This window comes from Crinia signifera, chromosome 7 (genome assembly GCF_055691185.1).
Source record: "Crinia signifera chromosome 7, ASM5569118v1, whole genome shotgun sequence".
NCBI lineage: Eukaryota > Metazoa > Chordata > Amphibia > Anura > Myobatrachidae > Crinia > Crinia signifera.
The window spans coordinates 109939171-109959484 of record NC_139223.1 but is presented as its reverse complement, the minus strand read 5'-3'; the positions used below and the strand labels follow the sequence as shown (position 1 = coordinate 109959484).

Below are 20314 nucleotides of genomic sequence, written 5' to 3'. Positions count from 1 at the left end.
GAAGGAGTGATATTTGGATTTTGCAGCACAGATTCTGGTGGAATGAATGGTGGGTGCTATGTCGCATTAGCAAGACCCCCGAAGCACGGTGAAATGATGAACCTAATAATCCATAGATGTGTGGTATATTTTAAAACACTCCTTCATACATAGGCCGGGTTTGTCGGGGCAAGTTTCACAGTGGAAAATAGTTTGCTTTCTTATTCCCTTTTTATAGCAAACTTTGCACCTTTTTTGTGTCCTGCCCTTTTTTCCAGTGGAGGGGATTTCGTTAGGAAAATGCTGCCCTGATACAATACGGGGGCCAGTACTAGAAGTACTGGGGCCCTCTGCCTGCTGGTTCCCAAATATTAGGCCCTTTATGACTTCCTCTTGAAAGTGCATAAATGTCCCTGTCTGGCTGGTAGAACGGAATAGTACGTAAGCGTTATACAGTGCCATCTGGATGATATACACGGCCAGCTTCTTATACCATATTTTTGTATTCCGCAGGGCACTGTACGGCTTCAGTACCTGATCTGAAAGATCCACTCCGCCCATGTACTTATTGTAATCTAGGATACAAATAGGTTTTGAGGTGTGGGTACTGGTACCTCGTACAGGGACGGAGGTGGTACTGTCTCCGTGAATTGTTGTCAGTATAAGGACATCCCTCTTGTCCTTATATTTGACCAACAACATATTTTCGGTGGATTGTGCCCTGCTTTCACCCTTTCTCAGTAATTGGGCAACGTGCGTTTTTGGGAGGCCTCTGGTTCTTGCGCACAGTACCGCAAGCTGCTGTACCTCTTGAACCAAGGGCCTTAAACAGGGGGATGCTGGTGTAAAAGTTATCCACATAGAGGTGATAACCCTTATCCAGGAAGGGGTGCACTAAATCCCAGACAATCTTTCCACTAACACCTACGAGGGAGGGGGGGCATTCTGGCGGTTCAATTCTTGTGTCCTTCCCTTCATATACCCTAAACCTGTGGGTGTACCCTGAGGTACTTTCGCACAGCTTATACATTTTTATGCCATACCTTGCCCTCTTATTGGGAAGGTACTGGCAGAATTTAACCCTTCCTTTAAAATGTTTAAGTGACTCCTCTACACAAATGAATTTTTCGGGGATGTACATCTCAGCAAATTTGGTGCTGAAATGATCAATGACCGACCTGACTTTGAATAGCCGGTCAAAGGTGGGATCATCTCTGGGTGGGCACTGTGCATTATCGTTGTAATGCAAAAATTTAAGGATCGTCTCAAAACGAGTCCGGGTCATGGCCATACGATGAAGTGGGGTGCTGTACAGAACATCTGTACTCCAATATTGTCTAATTTCTGGCTTTTTAACTATGCCCATATGTAACACCAGACCCCAAAACGTCATCATCTCTACTGCATCTACAGGGGTCCACCTAGCAAATGATGACGTGGGGTTTTGAGCAATAAACTGCTGGGCATATAAATTACTTTGGTCCACCATTAAATTTATAAAATCATCAGAGAAAAATACTTAGAAAAAGTGAATTTCTTTGAGGCCTGTAGTATCAAATTGGATTCCTGGGTTGGCCAAAAACTCAGGAACCTGGAGCTCAAAATTGTCTGGTGGTGGGGTCCATACAGGATCAATCATTTGGGGGGGGGTCTCAGCTGCTCTACGGGGGCGTCTTTGAGGGGGTCCCTCATCACTAGAGGAGGAAGAGGAGCTTAAGACGAATGCAAATTCATCGCTTACATCACTGGCTGTGTCAGTGTCAGAGGCAATAAGGGCATATGCCTCCTCCGCTGAAAACAGTCTTTGGGATGATTGGGACATTTTTATTATTTTTGTGTTTGTGTAAGTGTAGTGTTTCAACACGTGTATAGTGTAGGGGGGGGTACAAACTTTATTTCAACACGGGGGGTATGTAGTGTGTATGTAGTGCTTTAACACGTGTAAGTGCACTTAAGGGGCAGCAGCTTCAAGGCAGCTTTTGGTACAACCTTGAAGGGGTTAAAAGAAAAATAAAAAAGCTCCTGCGCCAAAAATTGAGCACAGATGTTGGTCAGTAACGTCCGTCACTGATCAGCGCTCAGCGGCCACAGGACACCCACAAAATCACCATGGGTGTAAAAAAAATAAAAAAAAAGACCCCACAGCACCCTCAAAAAAAATAAAAATAAAAAAAACTGCTGATCAGTCAAAGGCAACAGGAATTTGATCCCAAAAAAAAAATTAGATCAACCCTGTGCCAAAAATGCTGATCAGTGATGTACGTCACTGATCAGCACTCAGCGGCCACAGGACACCCACAAAATCACCGTGGGTGTAAAAAAAAATTAAAAAAAACCCACAGCACCCTCCAAAAAAAGAAAATTAAAAAAAACTGCTGATCAGTGATGCAACACTGATTAGCAGTGAGGGGCAGCAGGCGCACAACTTTTGGTGCAACCTGACGGGGTATATATAAAAAAAAAAAAACCTGCACCCCAAAAAAGTTGCTGATCAGTTCATTTATACTGATCAGCACAAAAGGGGGGCAGCAGAGACAAAATTATAATACACAATGACACTGCAGCAGCAGCAGCACAAAATTATATTACACAATGACGCTGCAGCAGCAGCACAACAACCAGGAAGCACCAGGAAGCACCAGCAGCAGGCAGCACGGATGCCACCACACCACCAACGCTGATCAGGTCAGTATAAGAGGACAGATGGGCACGGAGACCGCTCTGCACGCTGTTCCTGACCGGAATGGCGGCTGCAGGGCTGTCTCCGTTATTTTCTCTGAGGTGTAATGGCTGTGATTGGTCCGTCGGTCCGACGGACCAATCACAGCCTTGGGGGCAGGTGGGGTGAGGTGGGGTGACCACCAGTGACCCCTTTACACCCGGTGGTGATTGGTGCTGTACTTAACAGCACCAATCACCACCGATCCCTGTGTTACCGAGCGCCGTTATTCGCCGGTACACAGAAAACGCTGCAATTGGCTGTTCACATTTGAACAGCCAATCGCAGCGATCGCCGATGGGGGGGGGGGCATCGCTGCCCCCCCTGGGCAATGAGGGAAGATGTCTGCTGTCAGGGACAGCAGCCATCTCCCCTCTGTCACCGCGTCTATAGACGCGGTGACACTTTAAATGCATGACGTACATTTATGCCATGCGTTGGGAAGTACATCCCGACCATGACGTAAATGTACGTCAAATGTCGGGAAGGGGTTAAACAGCTGTAGGAAAGAAACTATTCCTCAATCTACTTGTCCTATTTCTAAAGGTGCCCATACACTGAGCTGATTTGGTCTGATTTCGGCCGATTGCGACCTATCGGCCCGTTAAATCGGACTAAATCGCCTCTCCCTGAAATGCAGTCTGGTCAAATGCGCGGTCCCGTGCGCATCGGACCCGACCAGGTGGTCGAACCAGCTGGCCGTCCGACCACCCGTTCTGGGACCTCCCTCCAGGCGGCGAGGCGGGCGGGAAGCAGGGATGCATGCGATTCATCACAACGGATCGCATGTGTCCCTGCCGCTGGGAAGGTCCCGGTGGCTTGCAGGGTATCGGTTGTCCGAACACTGCTGTGAGACGTCGCAACAGTGTATGGGCACCTTAAGACATCTAAAACGCTGGAATGACAGTATTTAATGCCGAACAGACATTTGTTGGGCATATGTATTGTTTTTATCTAAATGTGACAACACAGAGTGTAGCAAAATGGAAACTGCATCCTCAGTGCTCCTGTTCTTATGATATGCAAACTGATATGGATCCAAAGTGGGTGAGAGACTGACCTTCGAATGCACCAGAACCAGTCGCTCAAAACATTTCAGAATAATTAACGTAAGTGCCACAGGACAATAGTCATTCAGACCAGTAGGACTGGCTTTCTTTGGCAATGGATAGTAGCAATACACTTGAAACAAGCCAACACAATTGACTCGGACAGGGACATATTAAAAATATCTGTAAAAACCCCTGCCAACTGCTCCGCACATGCCCCAGGAACACGCCCCAGAATACCATCAGGTCCGGCCGACTTGCCTACCTCAATCTGACTTATTGCTGCACAAACCTCTCCTGATGTAAATACAAGAAGTTGACCACTCAAAGGCAATCTAATCACTTTCTCACTATTATCTCTATTGAATCGGGCATAAAAATAATTCAGCTCATTCAAAAAAGAGACATCAGTGGTTCAGGAGTTGGACTCCTTTGTCTTATAGTCGCTAATAACCTGGATGTCCTGCCACATGTGTCGAGGATCAGATTTTAAAAAGTGCTCTTCTATTTTCAGCTTATAACAATGCTTAGCTCTAACAATACCCCTCCTAAGATTAGCCCTAGATACATTATAGGCTTGTGTATCCCCCTCCCTAAAGGTGGTGTTAGGGGCACTTAGCATCCACGGCTTCTGATTGGGATACACAATAATCAGTTTCCAAGTGGTGACACTATGGTAGTATTAATGATAAAAACAGAAGTAAACTGTGGCAAATAGAATGGTCTGCACTTAACCAAAAGAAATTCAAGGTCAGCCAAGCAATGTTGTTTCACAATCACAGAGTCCATGCACCAAGATTAATATACATAGATGTACAGCCCTCCACCCCTGGACTTTCCAGAGTCAAAAGATGTTCTATCGGCCCACAGTACGTACCAACCAGCAAGCTCCATAGTACTGTCCAGTATACCACTGTTTAGCCATGTCTCAATGAAAACTGTCACATTGCAATGCATGAATATATTACTATGCATTATGTTCAACCTTCATTCATCCATTTTATTTATTATGAACCAGCCTCAGTACAACGCTCCCATAATAAGCTCATTGAATAGACCATTTTTGCATGCACGACTAGACCTCCTTCCAGTCACTGCCCAGGATTGGCCATCACTTTTCTGCAACAGTCTAATACTAGCTGACCCCAACACAACCGAACCTTTGTGGGTACACACTGTGTAACTTATGCACTGTAGAGTATCTCAGAAATGTTAATGCAGCTGCAAATAATCACATCTGCATTCTGTGTGGATTGTGTGTTAATCAGGCCCTTTGCATGTTTTACCCCTTTTCCACTAGACAAGCTGGGTCGCACCTGGGATTTTGTACCCAGTCGCGACCCAGCTTGCAAACCCTTTCCCACTCTTCTCCCGACACGGCATAATGTCAGGCGGGTGACATCATCGGGAGGCGGGGCCAAGGAGGCACTGGGAGATGAGAGCATCTCCCAGCCGCGGCTTTTATATTGCAGTGAACGGGACCCAGGTCACATCAACCCGGGTTACCCTTTTCCACTGCACCTGGCCCCAGGAAGCATCCCAGATTGCTGGGGCAGTCGACCCAGGATTTTTTCCCTGGGATGCGCTTCCACTAGCAAAAAACCTGGGTCGATGCACGTTCCTGCGCAAAATCCCGGGTTATTTTTGCTAGTAGAAAAAGGGTATCATTTTGTTCTGTGCTCAGAGAAAGGTTTTGCTGTCACCGTGACACAACAGCTTGCACTCAGCATGACATCTGCACATTTCCTTCCTTATGTTTTACAGTGATAATAACCTGGAAACAAAATTATTGATTTTTCTTTTGCCTTCTGGTTAAAATAAAAACATCACTATTTAATCAGTGTGTCTGTAGCACTGGTTGTTCCATGTAGCAAATTGTTGAACAAAAAAGCAAGAAGAGCGAACAAAATGGTCACCATATATATAGAAAACATGGCACTGAGAACTTATTCAAACTACCTAAGTGCAGTAACTGTGCATATACTGTATGTATGTATGTATGTATGTATGTATGTATGTATATAGGGAGAGAGAAAAACCGCGCAATTATACAAAACAATTAATATACAGTAGCATGTAATACAACCCATTAAAAATGTTTCTACTTGACTGAACTAAGGTGGTTATTCTGATTGAATCGCCCCCCCCCGTACATTCGCACGGAGGACCGATTTTTAGCGTATTCGCATATGCAGTTATGCACATGTGCAGACGCTTGGTGCGAGCGGGCATGGTGACTGCATGTTTGCCATCCCGCTTGCACCTAGAAGTGCGGGCATAGCCCATGGAAACGCCCAGTGTTTCATGGACGTTCCCATGAAAACATTGGTCGTTCCCATGATTATGGCCCAGTGACGCAGGGGGCGGGCAGCTGATGTCAACGGATGTCAGCTGCCCGCCCGCTTCCCACACTGGGCGCTCTAAGATCTGAGACACTACAGAGGTGTCTCAGATCTCCGGGCGCTGGAGAAATCATTCGATGGTCACCAACCATTGAATAATTTCTCCCCTGCATACAAGGCTGTGAATGGAAGAACATGCAAATCATCCATTCGCAGCTGTGCAGGGGATTGCAGCGTGCAAGGGGGAGGCGGGCAGCGTGCGCAGCCTTGCCAGTCAACCAGAATAAGGTCCTAAATCTCAATTACATATGTTATATACCCTCACCCCTCCTGTTCTCACAGCACTCTTCTTGTATTTCAACTACAGCTCTCTTAGGGGCCCATTTATCAAACCATATTTGCGGCTAAATTCCCGAAAACACCAGTTTTCGGGGTTCAGCCGCAAATATTAAGTATCCCCTAAATCAGGGGTGGCCAAACCTGTCCTCAAGATCTACCAACGGTGCATGTTTTCCAGGCAACCTGTGGATCTATAGTAGGAATGAATGCAGCAGGTTTGAAAATGTGACAGTTAGTAATGACTACAGCTGTGCACCAGCTAGGTAACCTGGAAAACGTGGACCGTTGGTAGATCTCGAGGACCGGTTTGGCCACCCCTACCCTAAATGTATCAAAAGGGGACCGTAGCAGGAATCTCCGATCCCTATTGCGATCCACCCTGCACCGCCACCGGCCGCATCCCCCATAGGTTTCTATGGGGGATGCGAAGCTGCCCGATGTATTAACATCGGGCAGCCTGGCTTCGCATCCCTGGGCTGGGATTCTGGGATCTGGGATGGCGATAGCCCATTGTAGCCTATGGCTGCGGGATCGCACTGCCAAGTGGGGCAGTGCGGTCACAGGGGTCGGCAGGGGTCAGCGCATAACCGCGCATGCACAGACCCCCCGACTTCCGGGTCAGGGATTCGCAGGGACGGGCTCCATTCGGAGCCCTGTCCCTGCACCCTTTCAATCATACATCCAGGCGGTGTACTTCAACACCGCAATGCGATGTCCGGCGATGCCACTGCGCCGGCATCGCACTATGTTGATAAATGTGCCCCTTACTCATCTACAATCTATACCTGCATCTATTCTCATTCACTTCCTTATATCTCAGCTGTATTGTGTACTAAGAATTGTGTTTTAATTGTGTTATGTCTAGTTCTGTGTACCCTGTACTGTTCTTTTGTGTTCTATATATACAGTACTGGCTGGTGCAATCACCATGTGGTGCCTCTGATTGGCTGCCTGGGTGCTGCACAGCTCAGTAATTATATGTTCCCCATGTCTGTGTCCCTCATTAGAGTACATCTAGTATATATATCAGTACTGTTACTGGCTGTGCAATCACCATGTGGCGCCGCTGAATGGCTGCCTGGGTACTGCACAGCTCGGTAAATATGTTCCCCCTGTTCGTGTCCCTTATTAGAATGCATCTTGTGCATATCTGTATGTGTGATGTATATCTGTACTGCCATTGTTGCCTGCTTCTTGTACTGATAACCCTTTCTATTGCAGTATGTGCATTGTTATTTTTTTAATGTCTGTAAAGCGCCTTGAGTCCTGTTGGAGAAAGTGCGCTATATAAATAAAACTTACTTACTTACTTACTTATACCTCACACCTATAGTCAATCTTTGGAGGGGGACATAAGGCTGGAGAGATGCAGGGGTTTCTCAGCCTGCCTCTGATCTTTGCCACCTCCCCTAACTGTCCTATCTGCTTTCTCTCTCCTTCATCTGTCTCCTTACTCCTCATTTTTTATTTATTTACAGTTTCTTATAGCGCAGCATATTCCAGTGATAAAACAAACTGAGATAAATAGTCATATAAGACCAACATAAAGCCGCATTATCAGTAATCAGGTGTCTGGTTGGTGATGACCCCAAACAGCCCTTCACGCCCCTCTCCACCCCCTGTTCAGATTTTTCCGACTGATCGTTTTCTGTACGGAATTCACGCCATATTCGGCCGTGCACAGCGTTCCCACATGTGCAGAAACACAATACATCGGCCGTCTGACTGAACACGCAGCCATCCGACTCAATCAGAATAAGGGCCAATGTGTGTGGACTGTACAGTGGGGATGTGATTAGATAGGAATGGTGTATGAAGGTTAAGTGGCTGGTTCTGGAATTTGGTAAGCTTGCCCGAAGAGGTGAGTTTTCAGGGAACGCTTGTAGGTATGGAGACTGAAGAAGAGTCTTAATGTGCGTGGGAGAGCACAGAGAGGGTGCAGCCCAAAGAAAGTCCTGCAATCGGGAATAAGTGTGGATGAGACATAGATCTTGTGAGGTGCGAAGAGGTCGGGTTGGAAGATACTCTGTATGGAGTGTGTATATTTTCCCATATTCGGGTGGGTTTGCTTCTGGTGCTGTGGTTTCCTCCCACACTACAAAAACATACTGGTAGATTCATTGGCTCCTGACAAAGGGCAGTATTCAATGAGGATAATTCGCCCTGTTTCACAGCGAATTTGTGCTATTTTCGCGTTGGAAGGTGATTTTTTGGGTCAAAAAGTGAATCACCCTATTCAACGTGCACTTCTCGACGTCTTTCTAAGTGATTTTCGCCGTGTAGCAAATCGCCATCTTTTCATGGTGAATTGGAAAGTGAACTTTTAAAATAAAGGTGTTGTTGTTTTACATTTGGTGTAAAAAAATCAGGAATTTTATTCTGTGAAGGGACATGCTATTTTTATTCATGTGCTTATAGCACATGAATATATATTTAATTAAAAAAATGTTTTTACACATAGCAGCCAGCAGGGGGCCGGGAGCCAAGAGCCTCTCATTAGATATTCATATATTCACTGCTCCCGATCATTACATATGCACGATCGGGTGCAGTGAATACCCGGTCCCCTGCTGGCTCTCCCGGGGGGCAGCCTGTGCTGCCTGGCTCCCGGGGAGCCCACCTCCCCCCACATACGTTCTGGGGCAGGCAGGGAGACTTACATCTCCCTGCCTGCCGCCGTCCTCAGGCTCCCTGCGGCGTCTGCCACAGGCGTTCACATTCGTGGTCAGGGGGAGTGAGCCCCTGCCTCATTGAATACTGTGTCAGCGAGGGCTCCAGCACTCCAGAACACGGCGAATGTGCAGCGAATCCTAAGAGGAATCGCTGCACATCGCGATTAGGGACATTGAATACTGCCCAAAGAGGACATTTGTGTGTGGTAGTGGATTTAAAGTATAAGGGCCAGATGTATCAAGCTTCAAAATTGATAAATTGGAGAGTGATAAGCAACCCGCCAATCAGCTCCTACCTGTCTAAACCCAGCCTGTAACATGACAAGTAGGAGCTGATTGGCTGGCTGTTTATCACTTTCCATTTTATCACTTTTAGAAGCTTGATACATCTGGCCCTTAGTCGCAATGGGGTAGAGACAGACATAAATGATTACATATTCTCAGTTCAATGCTGCATAAAATGATGGGACTAGAATGATATAACATGTACCATTTTCCTTCTCCTGCCTCCGTTTCTGTGCGTGGTGACGAGCAGCTGCCGCAATTTTCAACTCCAACTGTTTCCTCTTCACTGCATCAGTTGGCATGGGGTCACTGTAATGTGGACGCAGGCGGCTCCCACGCTGGGATTTTCCTGACTCCCCAGCTTCATGAGTCATGTCAGAACTGGATCTCCGGCACCCAGGACTGCATAGCTGAAAAACCAACAGGCCTTTAATTGTGTTATACAGATAAATCGGATGATTTCGGCAGGTGACTAATACAGATGCCTCTCCACTTATTCGCCTCCCAGCAGACTTGAGACTATTTCTGTGATGGATTTATTTTATTCTTTATTTACAGTTTCTTATATGGCGCAGCATATTCCGTAGCGCTTTACAGTTGGAAACAACATTGATAACACAAACTGGGTAGTAACAGACTGATATAAAGGTAGGAGGGCCCTGCTCACAAGCTCACACGGGCTTGAACAGTATATATATATATATATATATATATATATATAATTTTTTTTCAATCCCAGGAACCGGGATTGAAAAATTCTCCCTAAACCCCCCCCCCCCCATCCCCCACATTAACCTACTCTGGGGAAGCAGATGGAGGCAGTGGGTGGGTCAGGTGGAGTCAGTGGGTTGGTGTTGCGCCGGGTGGCTGAGCTTCTTAAGTGGAGCCGGGAGCGGGCTGTAAGAGGGTTCCGGCTGCTTCAGTGGAATAGCAATGCGGCCTGCACAGCGTGACCTATGACCTAATCACACTGCACAGGCCACAGGCTGGGTCGGAAACAGCCAGGGAGTGTCTGAGCAAGTGCGCAGACGCTGCACGGCATTAGACTGTGCATGCGCAGTCTCATCCCAAAATCCCGGGACTGTATACTCCAATCCCAGAAATTGAAATCCCAGACATTTTGGGGCCGGATCCCGGGATTTGCCACCCTAGTGGTAGGGGACTCGGTACTTGTTTCCTATCTGGGCGCCCGCTAAGTTAATTGCGCACCATGCTATTCTCCGTAGAGAAATCTGATCGCATCGCATCGTACACACACACGATATTGAACGATGCGATGCGATGCGATCCGATTCGATTTCCCATAGGAAACAATGTTAAATGGATCAATTTACCCAAATCAGCATAGGGAAGAATGGTAAATGGGCCAGAAACCCCAAAAAAACCCACAGAGCAGTGGAATGTCCCCCCAAAAGTAGTAGACGCCACCCCGCCATCAACGTGAACACGAAGCGTGGCGAGCGCAGCGAGCCCCGCGAGGGGACGCGGATACCTTCACAGGTAAACGCGTCCCTTCGCGGGCTTCCCAGGTGTCCGCGTCGCCATGGACACCTGGGAAGCCCGCGAGGGGACACGTATAACTGTGAAGGTATCCGCGTCCCCTCGCGGGGCTCGCTGCGCTCGCCACGCTTCGGGCTCGGTGGCGCGCTGCGCTCGCCACACTATTCTATTCTCACTCCACGCCCTAGTGGATAGTAGGGCATGAAAAGGTCGGAGGACGCGTACCGCCGCCCCTCGCGGGCTCGCTGCGCTCGCCACGCTTCGGGTTCACGTTGATGGCGGGGTCGCGTCAACTACTTTTGGGGGGACATTTCAATGTTCAGGGGTGTTTTTGGCCCATTTACTATTGTTCCTATGATAATTTGGCTAAATTGAGCCATTTCACATTGTTTCCTATGGGAAATCGAATCGGATCGCATCGCATCGTTCAATATCGTGTATGTGTACGATGCGATGCGATCCGATTTCATTACGGTGCCGTACGTAGAAAACCTGGGCGCCCAGATAGGAAACAAGTACCGGGGACTCTATAATCCGTATAACAGACAGGCAATCTGCTACCAGGACCGCTATCGCCGTACAGTCAGTTGTCTTCCGGGTGCTCGGGTATGGCACATCGCTGACCAGGTGGACAGATTACTGGGTGGGACTGGGAAAGACCCAGTGGTCAAGGTGCATGTAGGCACAAATGACCGATTTAGCGGTAGGTGGGGTGTCCTTAAAAATTTCAGGGATCTACGATGTAAATTAAAGGCAAGGACATCCAGGGTAATTTTCTCAGAAATATTACCTCTGCCGCATGCTAGTCAAGGGAGACAGAAGGAACTTATAGATCTTAATGTTTGGCTAAAGGCACTGGTCGGACTATTCAAACAGGGGCCATCTATACAGTACTGATGGATTGCATATGAATGGAAAGGGGGCGGCAGTGCTGAGAGGCAGGATGTTAGAAGGTTAAAGGAGTCTTTAAACTAGAGACATGGGGGGGATACAGAAAGAGAATATGGGCTAGAAAGACAGAGTAATGAGGAGCGGGAAAGTGAGAGAATGGAGGTTGGAATAGGGGGTTCGGGGAGAAAAACTAGATTTAGTTAGAACTCAGTAGAACATAACAAACCTTGAAAGGAGAGAAGCAAGAAAGTAAACTGAAATGCTTACTGGCCAATGCAAGAAGCTTGGCAGGCAAAATTGGGAAACTAGAAACCGTGACCACACAGGATGATTATGATATAATTGGTATACCAGAAACATGGTGCAATGAGTCACACAATTGGGTTATAAACATGGAGGGATACAGCCTTTTCAGAAAAGACAGGGAAAATAGAAGGGGTGGGGGTTGTGCCTTTATGTAAGAACAAACTTAAAACCACGTGGGAGATAATGAGCTTGGGGATTGCTGAGGATAATACTGAGGCCGTGTGGGCAGTGATAACTGAAAGTAATAATAATAAAAAAAATCTTTTAATAAGGGTATGTTACAGACCACCTAATATTAATGAAAGGGATGAGACACTACTTTTAGACCAAATCAAAAAGTCAGGGGCAGGTATTCATTATGGGGGATTTTAACTTTCCACACATGAACTGGACTAATGCGACTAGTCCGTCAGCTAAAAGCAGTGGGTTCCTAAACTTACTCAAGGATCAGTTTATCACACAATTGAAGCACCAACTCGTAACAAGGCATTATTGAATTTAGTATTAACAAATAATATAGATTTAGTTTATAATACCAAAATAATAGAACTGGGAAACAGTGACCACAATATGGTCTCACTGGAAATCAACTTCTGTAAACAACATCCTACAGGATGCAAACTTTGAATTATTCAGGGAAGTTTTTATTTAATTGTGAAGCGTTATTTGAGGGGAAAAATGCAGGAAACCCTAAAACATTTGCTAGAAACACTATTAAATATGTCCCAAAAGGCAATAAGGATAAAATCAATAGCAAAAAGCCATCATGGTTGGACAAAAAAGTAAGGACAGCAATAAATAATAAGACAAGAGCATTTAAATTGTCGAAGGCTAACAGGAATGAGGAGGCATTCAATAAGTACAAAGAAGTAAATAAAATTTGTACAGGGGTAATCAAAGTAGCTAAAAGGGAAAATGAAGAGCACATAGCCACAGAGAGCAGAACCAACCCCAAAATCGTTTTTCAAATACATAAATAGCAAAAGATTAATAAAAGAGAACATAGGCCTGGTAACCAATATCAACGGAAATAGCTTTACTGAGGATGAGGAAAAAGTAGAACTGTTAAACACATTTTTATCATCAGTGTTTACTAGGGAGAACAGTGGAACCCACAAACCCACAAGTACCACAAACTTAATATTGAATTTACAACAGATGAGATAAAAAAGAGGCTCAGCAAAATCAAAACAAACAAATCCCCAGGTCCCGATGAGATTCATCCTAGGGTTCTAATGGAATTAATGTATTAAATTTTTGAAACCTTGTTTTCATCTGATAAGGTGCCTAAGGATTGGAGAGTAGCAGAGGTAGTACAAATATTCAAAAAGGAAAAAGGCAAGACCCAGCAAATTATAGACCTGTGAGCTTAACATCAATATTGGTCAAATTATTTTAGGGAATTTTAAAGGTTTGTATCCAAAAACATTTAGAGCTCCATAGTACTGTATAATCAGTATTAACCAACATGGGTTTATGAAAAATTGCTTGTGCCAAACAAATTTATTAAACGTTTATAAGGAAGCCATTAACAACATAAGCAATGGAATTGCTGTAGATGTGATCTTTGTGGATTTAGCTAAGGCTTTTGATACCTTGCCACATAAGAGGTTAATAAAATGGAGGATTTGGGACTAGAGGTAAAGATTTGTAGATGGGTAGGAAACAGGTTGAGGAATAGAGAACAGAGAGTGGTTGTAAAAAAACACACAACTGAGCAGAGTAATTACAACAATCAATGATGTCTCCACACTTCAGTCCGATCTTAATAAACTAGAGGAATGGGCAAAAATTGGAAAATGAGGTTCAATGTGGGTAAATGTAAGGTTATGCATCTTGGGAGACATAACCAGTGTGCTAGTCATAACCTAAGAAAGGTTGCTTTGGGTATTTCAGAACTGGAACAGGATCTAGGAGTCTAAATTGATAACAAACTGGTATGTACAGTAGTGCACAGTGTCATGTAGCAACAAATAAGGCCAACAGGATACTAGTGTGTATAAGAAGGGGTATGGAGACTAGGGACTCAAATGTAATTATGCCACTCTACAAAGCATTGGTTAGATCGCATCTAGAATACAGAGTACAATTCTGGGCCCCGCACTATAAAAAGGACATAATAGAACTGGAAAAAGTCCAAAGAAGAGCAACAAAGTTAATAAAGGGGTTGGAGAATTTAAGATATGAAGACAGATTGAACAAATTGGGATTATTTACACTAGAAAAAAAGTTTAAGGGGTGACATGCTACACATGTACAAATATATCAGGGGCCAATATAAGGAACCGTCAAGCAAACCTTTTTTTTGTGGAAGGACTCTAGGACACGTGGGCATGAGTTTATAAATAAATCAGAATACACAACGCAATAAGGGATGTAGCAAATGGATCATACACACTAACCAAGGTTGAACTCGATGGACGAACGTCTTTATTCGGCCTTAACTACTAAGTAACTATGAATATTGGTTATCCTGTTCTTTGGATGTCTCTGTACTTACGTTGGTTTTTGAGTCAGAAGATACCTCATTGTTTGGAACCTTCTGGCAGCTTTGTGTTGTCATGGAGGTAGCAGAAGATTGATTGCTTTGCTCCTGTGATGTGGTTTCGTCACATGATCCACTGGCTGGAGTTTCAGCGATACAGCTGGGGACAGTACAGTTATTTAATTACTGAAAACTACTAAACGAAAGCCCAATAATTCCCATAAAAATTGATCAGGGCAGAGTTTCCCAAACTCTACTATTACAGTCCAGGTTCTAAAGATATCTATAATTGAGCACAGGTCACTTAAGAAGTACCAAAGTAAAGTAAATTAAACATTTGGATATCCATAAAACCTTGACTGTAATGGTGGAGAGTTTGGGAAACTCTGGACAAGAGTTTATTTTGCAGGTGATTAGCAGACAGGGCCACATCAAGCCACATAGGGGCCAAAGGGCAATGAATGGTCAGGCCCCATAAGTAAAATTGCTGCCAAACACCCCCCTGTGTGAGAGAGACACAAAATACACACACTCTTTGACAGGACATCACAGCATCAGGGACAGCATGCCAGAGAAGCAGGTCAGCTCAGGGTCAGTGTAGAGAACTGAAATCTCGCACTGTCCATGAGCCACCAGGTCCTGCTGCTCCATGGCAGAGAAGATCCTCATCTGATGCCCCTCCCTTAATATGGCTCTGTCAGCAGGTGACAATAATCAGGAGTCACTCTAAACTTTTTTGTTTTTGTTTGGAAAAAGTGGGGTATTTCGTACCCTCCAGTCCAGTCTCAATCGATGAATGTAAGGTAATAATTACACCTGTAATAAAAAATATGCAATATACATAAAACACATAATGGGGCCTTCTAACTATGCAGTAGGTCAGTGGTTCCCAACCCAGGTCCTCAAGTGCTCCCAACAGTTTACATTTTCCGATGGAGATACAACTGGGTGACTTGGAAAATCTGAGCTGTTAGTACTTCAGGACCTGTGTTTGGAACCACTGCAGTAGGTGGATAAATAGGCACAAGTTACAAAACTAAATGGTTTGTGTGTCCACATATTTGTGCATGTAAATAATCTTTACAGACTTAGAAGTTATCGACTGGAAGCTGCATGTTCTTAGAAGACTTTTTTTTCAGTTTCTCAAAGCAAATCATTCCAGTTTCAGTGATTCTTCATTAACCTTATTATATATGAAGGTAGTAAAAAATTATTTGCACTCCAGTTATATTAAAACTTTTGTTGGCCGCACTGTCTTGCTTTCTGTACTAGGTCGTTGTCTGCCCAGTCACTGTTGTGCAGGTTTGAACATGTTACGTCAGTTCATTTGTGACTGCAGTGCAAGAAAAAATGGCTGCCCCACTTGTGATTGGCATGAAAGAACATTTAGTCTATTGACACCACCTCCATATCTTTCCTGTTTGACTCACTTCTCTCTCATTTTCTCTCTATCCCTGAACAAGCTACTTCTTTATACAATTTATCCCTTACTTCTGCTCTTAATTCTGTAGCTCCACCAACCACCATTCACCCTCGCAGATCAACACTAGTTATCTGCAAAAATGTTCACGTACTGCTGAGCAACAGTGGAGGAAGGCAGGCTTTCTCCACTTCAAGATTATGTTCTCATCCTTCAGTATTGCCTTTTCCCTTTGCTAAACAGTAATACTTCAAGAACCTAATTTCATCCCAGTCTAAACCCCCCCCCCCCCCCCCCCCCCCGGAACCTCTTTGCCACTGTCAACTACCTCCTCTCCTCTGCCCACCTCCACCTTACCCTACCCCTCCTCACTTTCTGCTCTTGACTTTGCCACTTACTTCACATCTAAAATGTACTTCATACAACTGGTCCTCACATCCCACCAAAGCATCAGCAACTAGCCACCTCCTCTCCCCCCTCCCCATCCCTCTTGCCTACTCTACATCTTTCTGTTGTGTATCTGGTGAGGAGGTAATGGCCCTTATCTGTTCCTCCCACCCCTCCACCACACTACTTAGCCCTATCCCCTCCCACCTCCTCTGATACCTCTCTCTTTCTGCCTGTCCCAACTTGCCCACCTTCTCAATCTCCCCCTCTCATCTAGCACTGTCTTTTCTGCCTTCAAGCATGCATTTGTCTCCCCTATTCTTAATAAAACCTACCCTTGATCCTAACACCTTTTCCAACTACCGACCCATCTCACTCAACTCCTTGAGCGTATTGTCTACAGCCACCTTACTGACTACATTTCATCCCACTTAACCCATTACAGTCTGACTTCCATCCTCTCCCCTCCAAAGAAACTGCCCTCATTAAAGTCTGCAATGACCTCCTTGCTGCTAAATAAAAAGGCCACTACTCTCTACTTATTCTTTTTGACCTCTCTGCTTTGACACAGTGGACCACCCTCTTCTTAAAATACTTCTCTCCCTTGATCTGCATGGTACTGCTCTCTCCTAGCTATCTTCCTAGCTATCTGACTGTTCCGTCTATGTCTTCTCTCATGACCCCCCCCCCATACACACACACACACATACTTCCACTAACAGAAGGTGTCCCCCAAGGTTCTGTTCTTGGTCCACTCCTTCTCTCCTTTTCGTGCTCTATGCATCCTCTTTAGGTGAGCTCATTGGCTCTTTTGACTTATAATATAATATTTTATCACTCAGATGCATGAAAGGGAGAGAGTAAGAAAAAAATACATTGTTTACCCCGGCACACTGAATTATATCAGTAACCAGATTTAAATGCTACATGGTGATAGAATTCAGAGATCTTGATTACATATATTTGTGCACATATATGAATAAGAGCCCTCAAGCCATCATCAAGGGTTCTCTGTGTATTGGGGGTGCTGGGGAAACCATGTATTTATTATTACTTAGTAAAACCCCTCCATTTCATGCACCTTAGTGATATCACTAATCTGAGCATCTGCCTCTCTATATATTACTGTTGTGGGAGGCAGAAGGGAGCTTGCATTAAGAGGAGATGCTTGTCCTGACATGCCACATGGAGCATTATGGGAAGACAGCTTAGTTTAGATATATTTAAGTAAAGAGCCCTTATCATTATCACTAGTTACTGTATTTATAGACCCAGATTGGAGTAACATTGTAGTGGGGTGTGGGGAGCGGGTCACCTGGATTAGTGTGGCTGGATAGCACTGAGATGGCAAACTATTACGTTCTGGCCCTTATTCTGGTTCGCAAATTTATTCTCAAATGGACAAACTCACCCAAATCTAACTCTCTCTGCACATGTTACATCTGCCCCACCTGCAGTGCATTGCACTCTAAATTATAGTGGAGAAAAAAAATCAAGTTGAAGTCTGATTACTGTTGTACCACATACATAATTAGTACAAGAAACAATGGCATTTATAAATGTTAATATACCTTAAGTTCGTAACTTAAGCTGAGAATACAATCACATTATTTTTTACATGTTTGATAGCTTTATCTTGCTTTCAAAGACTGTTTTCTAGACATTCAAGTTGTATTTTCTAGATTTTGTTCCTTACAAACTATGTAATGTGTTAGTGCTGGCTGGTGAAACAAGAATAAATGCTGTGTGTGTTTGCGGAACTCACCAAAATATAATATGATTGGGTTGCTGCTCTAACACTAAAGATTTACTAAAAACATCAAAGTGGCAGGAATTCTTCTCATCTAGGATTTCGGCCTAATAGTAAAGATGAGCTGCACATATATAGACTGTCATCAGATGACATGAAGACAGCGGTAAACAGAGTTAAAGGGCATAGACATGGTGATTTTAGCCTTATTTCTAAGCTCTCTAACTAGATAATTTAGAAAAGAAACACATAACACTTTGGGTGTACACCCTATAGCGATGTCCCCGCAAAGATAGACAGTTCATGCACTGTCTATGCTACTTAGATCACCTATCAGAATAGGCAAAACACTGCCCCACACAGATCTCTCAGCACACATGGCAGCTGCATTGTATGGGTGCAGCAATGTGTGCTGGGCAATCTGTACTTAAGCACCCCGCACAGCATGGGCACCTGTCATACCATGTGTACAGGACTGTAGTGTCACTATGACCACAGTCACATAAAATGTAGACAAAAGTGATCTGCAACCTGGAACATATATAGCAGCAGTGTACAATAACAGCTGGTACATTGGGTATATTATTCAATATAATGAGGAAGTACCAGTGGCATAGCATAGAGAGTGCCGGGAATGCAGCTGTTATGGGGCCCGTCAGCTTGGGGAACACAAAGGCAATCCCCCTGCACCCTCTGAAAAAAAAAATTTCTTCTATTTGTATTTTTAATTGTTGGTGCTGCTGTCGTCACTACCCGCCAACTTCTGCAGTTCAGGGAGGGTCTGTACTGAAGAGGCTCTCTCCCTGCACAGCTGATGCTGCTGCTGTGATCTGCAGCTGCCAGCTGCAGTTGCCTGTGCTTGTCACACATGACAGGCAGCGGTGGCACCAGCACCGGCAGCATGGAGAGCAGGCATTCCTGAAGACCTGGGTTGTACGCTCTCCACCAAGTTTGATGCAGCTAACAGAAGCCACAGACTGGCCCCTGTACCTTCATGCTGCGGCCAGTAACAGCCAATCTCCTGGGCACCCTCTACAATGGTAAGTTAGCAATTCCGAACCAGTCTCCATACATCTCCCCTTTCTTCGTAATGTTCTACCTTGGAGCCAGCCCCATTCCCGCCCCATAGTGTGCTGCTCCCCTATAGCCATCCCCATACCACCCTCCCCATAGGGTGCTCCCCTGTAGCCAGCCCCATACCCCCCATATTGTGTTCCCTTATAGTCAGCCCCATATCCCTTCCCAATAGTGTGCTCCCCTAGAGCCAACACCAAACCCCTTCCTCATAGTGTGCTGAGCTATAGACAACCGCATACCCACTCCCCATAGTGTGCTGAGCTATAGTCAAACGCATACCCACTCCCCATAGTGTGCTCTCCTATAGCCAACAGCATAACTCCCTCCCCATAGTGTGCTGCTCCCCTATAGCCAACAGCCTACCTCCCTCTCCATAGTGTGCTGCTCCCCTATAGCCAACAGCCTACCTCCCTCCCCATAGTGTGCTCCCCTATAGCCAACCGCATACCCACTCCCCATAGTGTGCTCTCCTATAGCCAACAGCATACCTCCCTCCCGATAGTGTGCTGCCCTATAGCCAGCCGCATACCCCACTTCCCATAGTTTGCCCCCTATAACCACCCTCCTCATTGAGTGCTCCTCTATAGCAACCCTCATTCCTCCTCCCCATATTGTGCTCCCCTATAACCAGCCTCATACCCCTCCTCATAGTGTGCTCCCCTATCGCCAGCCCCATACCCCCTTCTCATAGTGTGCTCCCCTATAGTCAGCCACATACCCACTCCCTATAATGTGCTCCATTATAGCCAGCCACATACTCCCCTTCCCATAGTGTGCTCCCATCTAGCCAGCTGCATACCCCTTCCCCGTAGTGTTCTCCCCTATAGCCGGCTGCAACCCCCCTCCTCATAGTGTGCCCCCCTATAGCCACCCTCATTCCCCTCCCCATAGTGTGCTCCAGTGGTGTGTCCCAGTTGCCTGGAGGCAAGATAAATAGTGGTGCCCCCCACACCACACAAACACACCACCTTGTATAAATATATGTATATGCATGTGTGTATGTATGTATGTTATGTTAAAAATAAAGAAAGCGTGTCGTCTATGGTCCTGTCAGTCACAGAAACAAAATTGATGGCTTTCAATCAACTGATTCAAACATGCAGAGGAGGAGCG

The 20314-nt window shown here is 45.4% G+C and overlaps 1 protein-coding gene across 3 annotated transcripts in view; it reads right to left on the bottom strand.

Annotated features, from left to right (window-relative positions):
- LOC146020468 (uncharacterized) overlaps positions 1-20314 on the bottom strand; it is a 142963-nt gene that overhangs the window by 16624 nt on the left and 106025 nt on the right. For all 3 annotated transcript variants that reach the window (XM_083153622.1, XM_083153624.1, XM_083153623.1), the window contains 2 exons: positions 14583-14727; positions 9591-9795 (listed from right to left, as the gene is read on the bottom strand). In XM_083153622.1, the coding sequence (XP_083009748.1) occupies positions 9591-9795; positions 14583-14727 (350 nt within the window). The remainder of the gene's footprint in view (positions 1-9590; positions 9796-14582; positions 14728-20314) is intronic.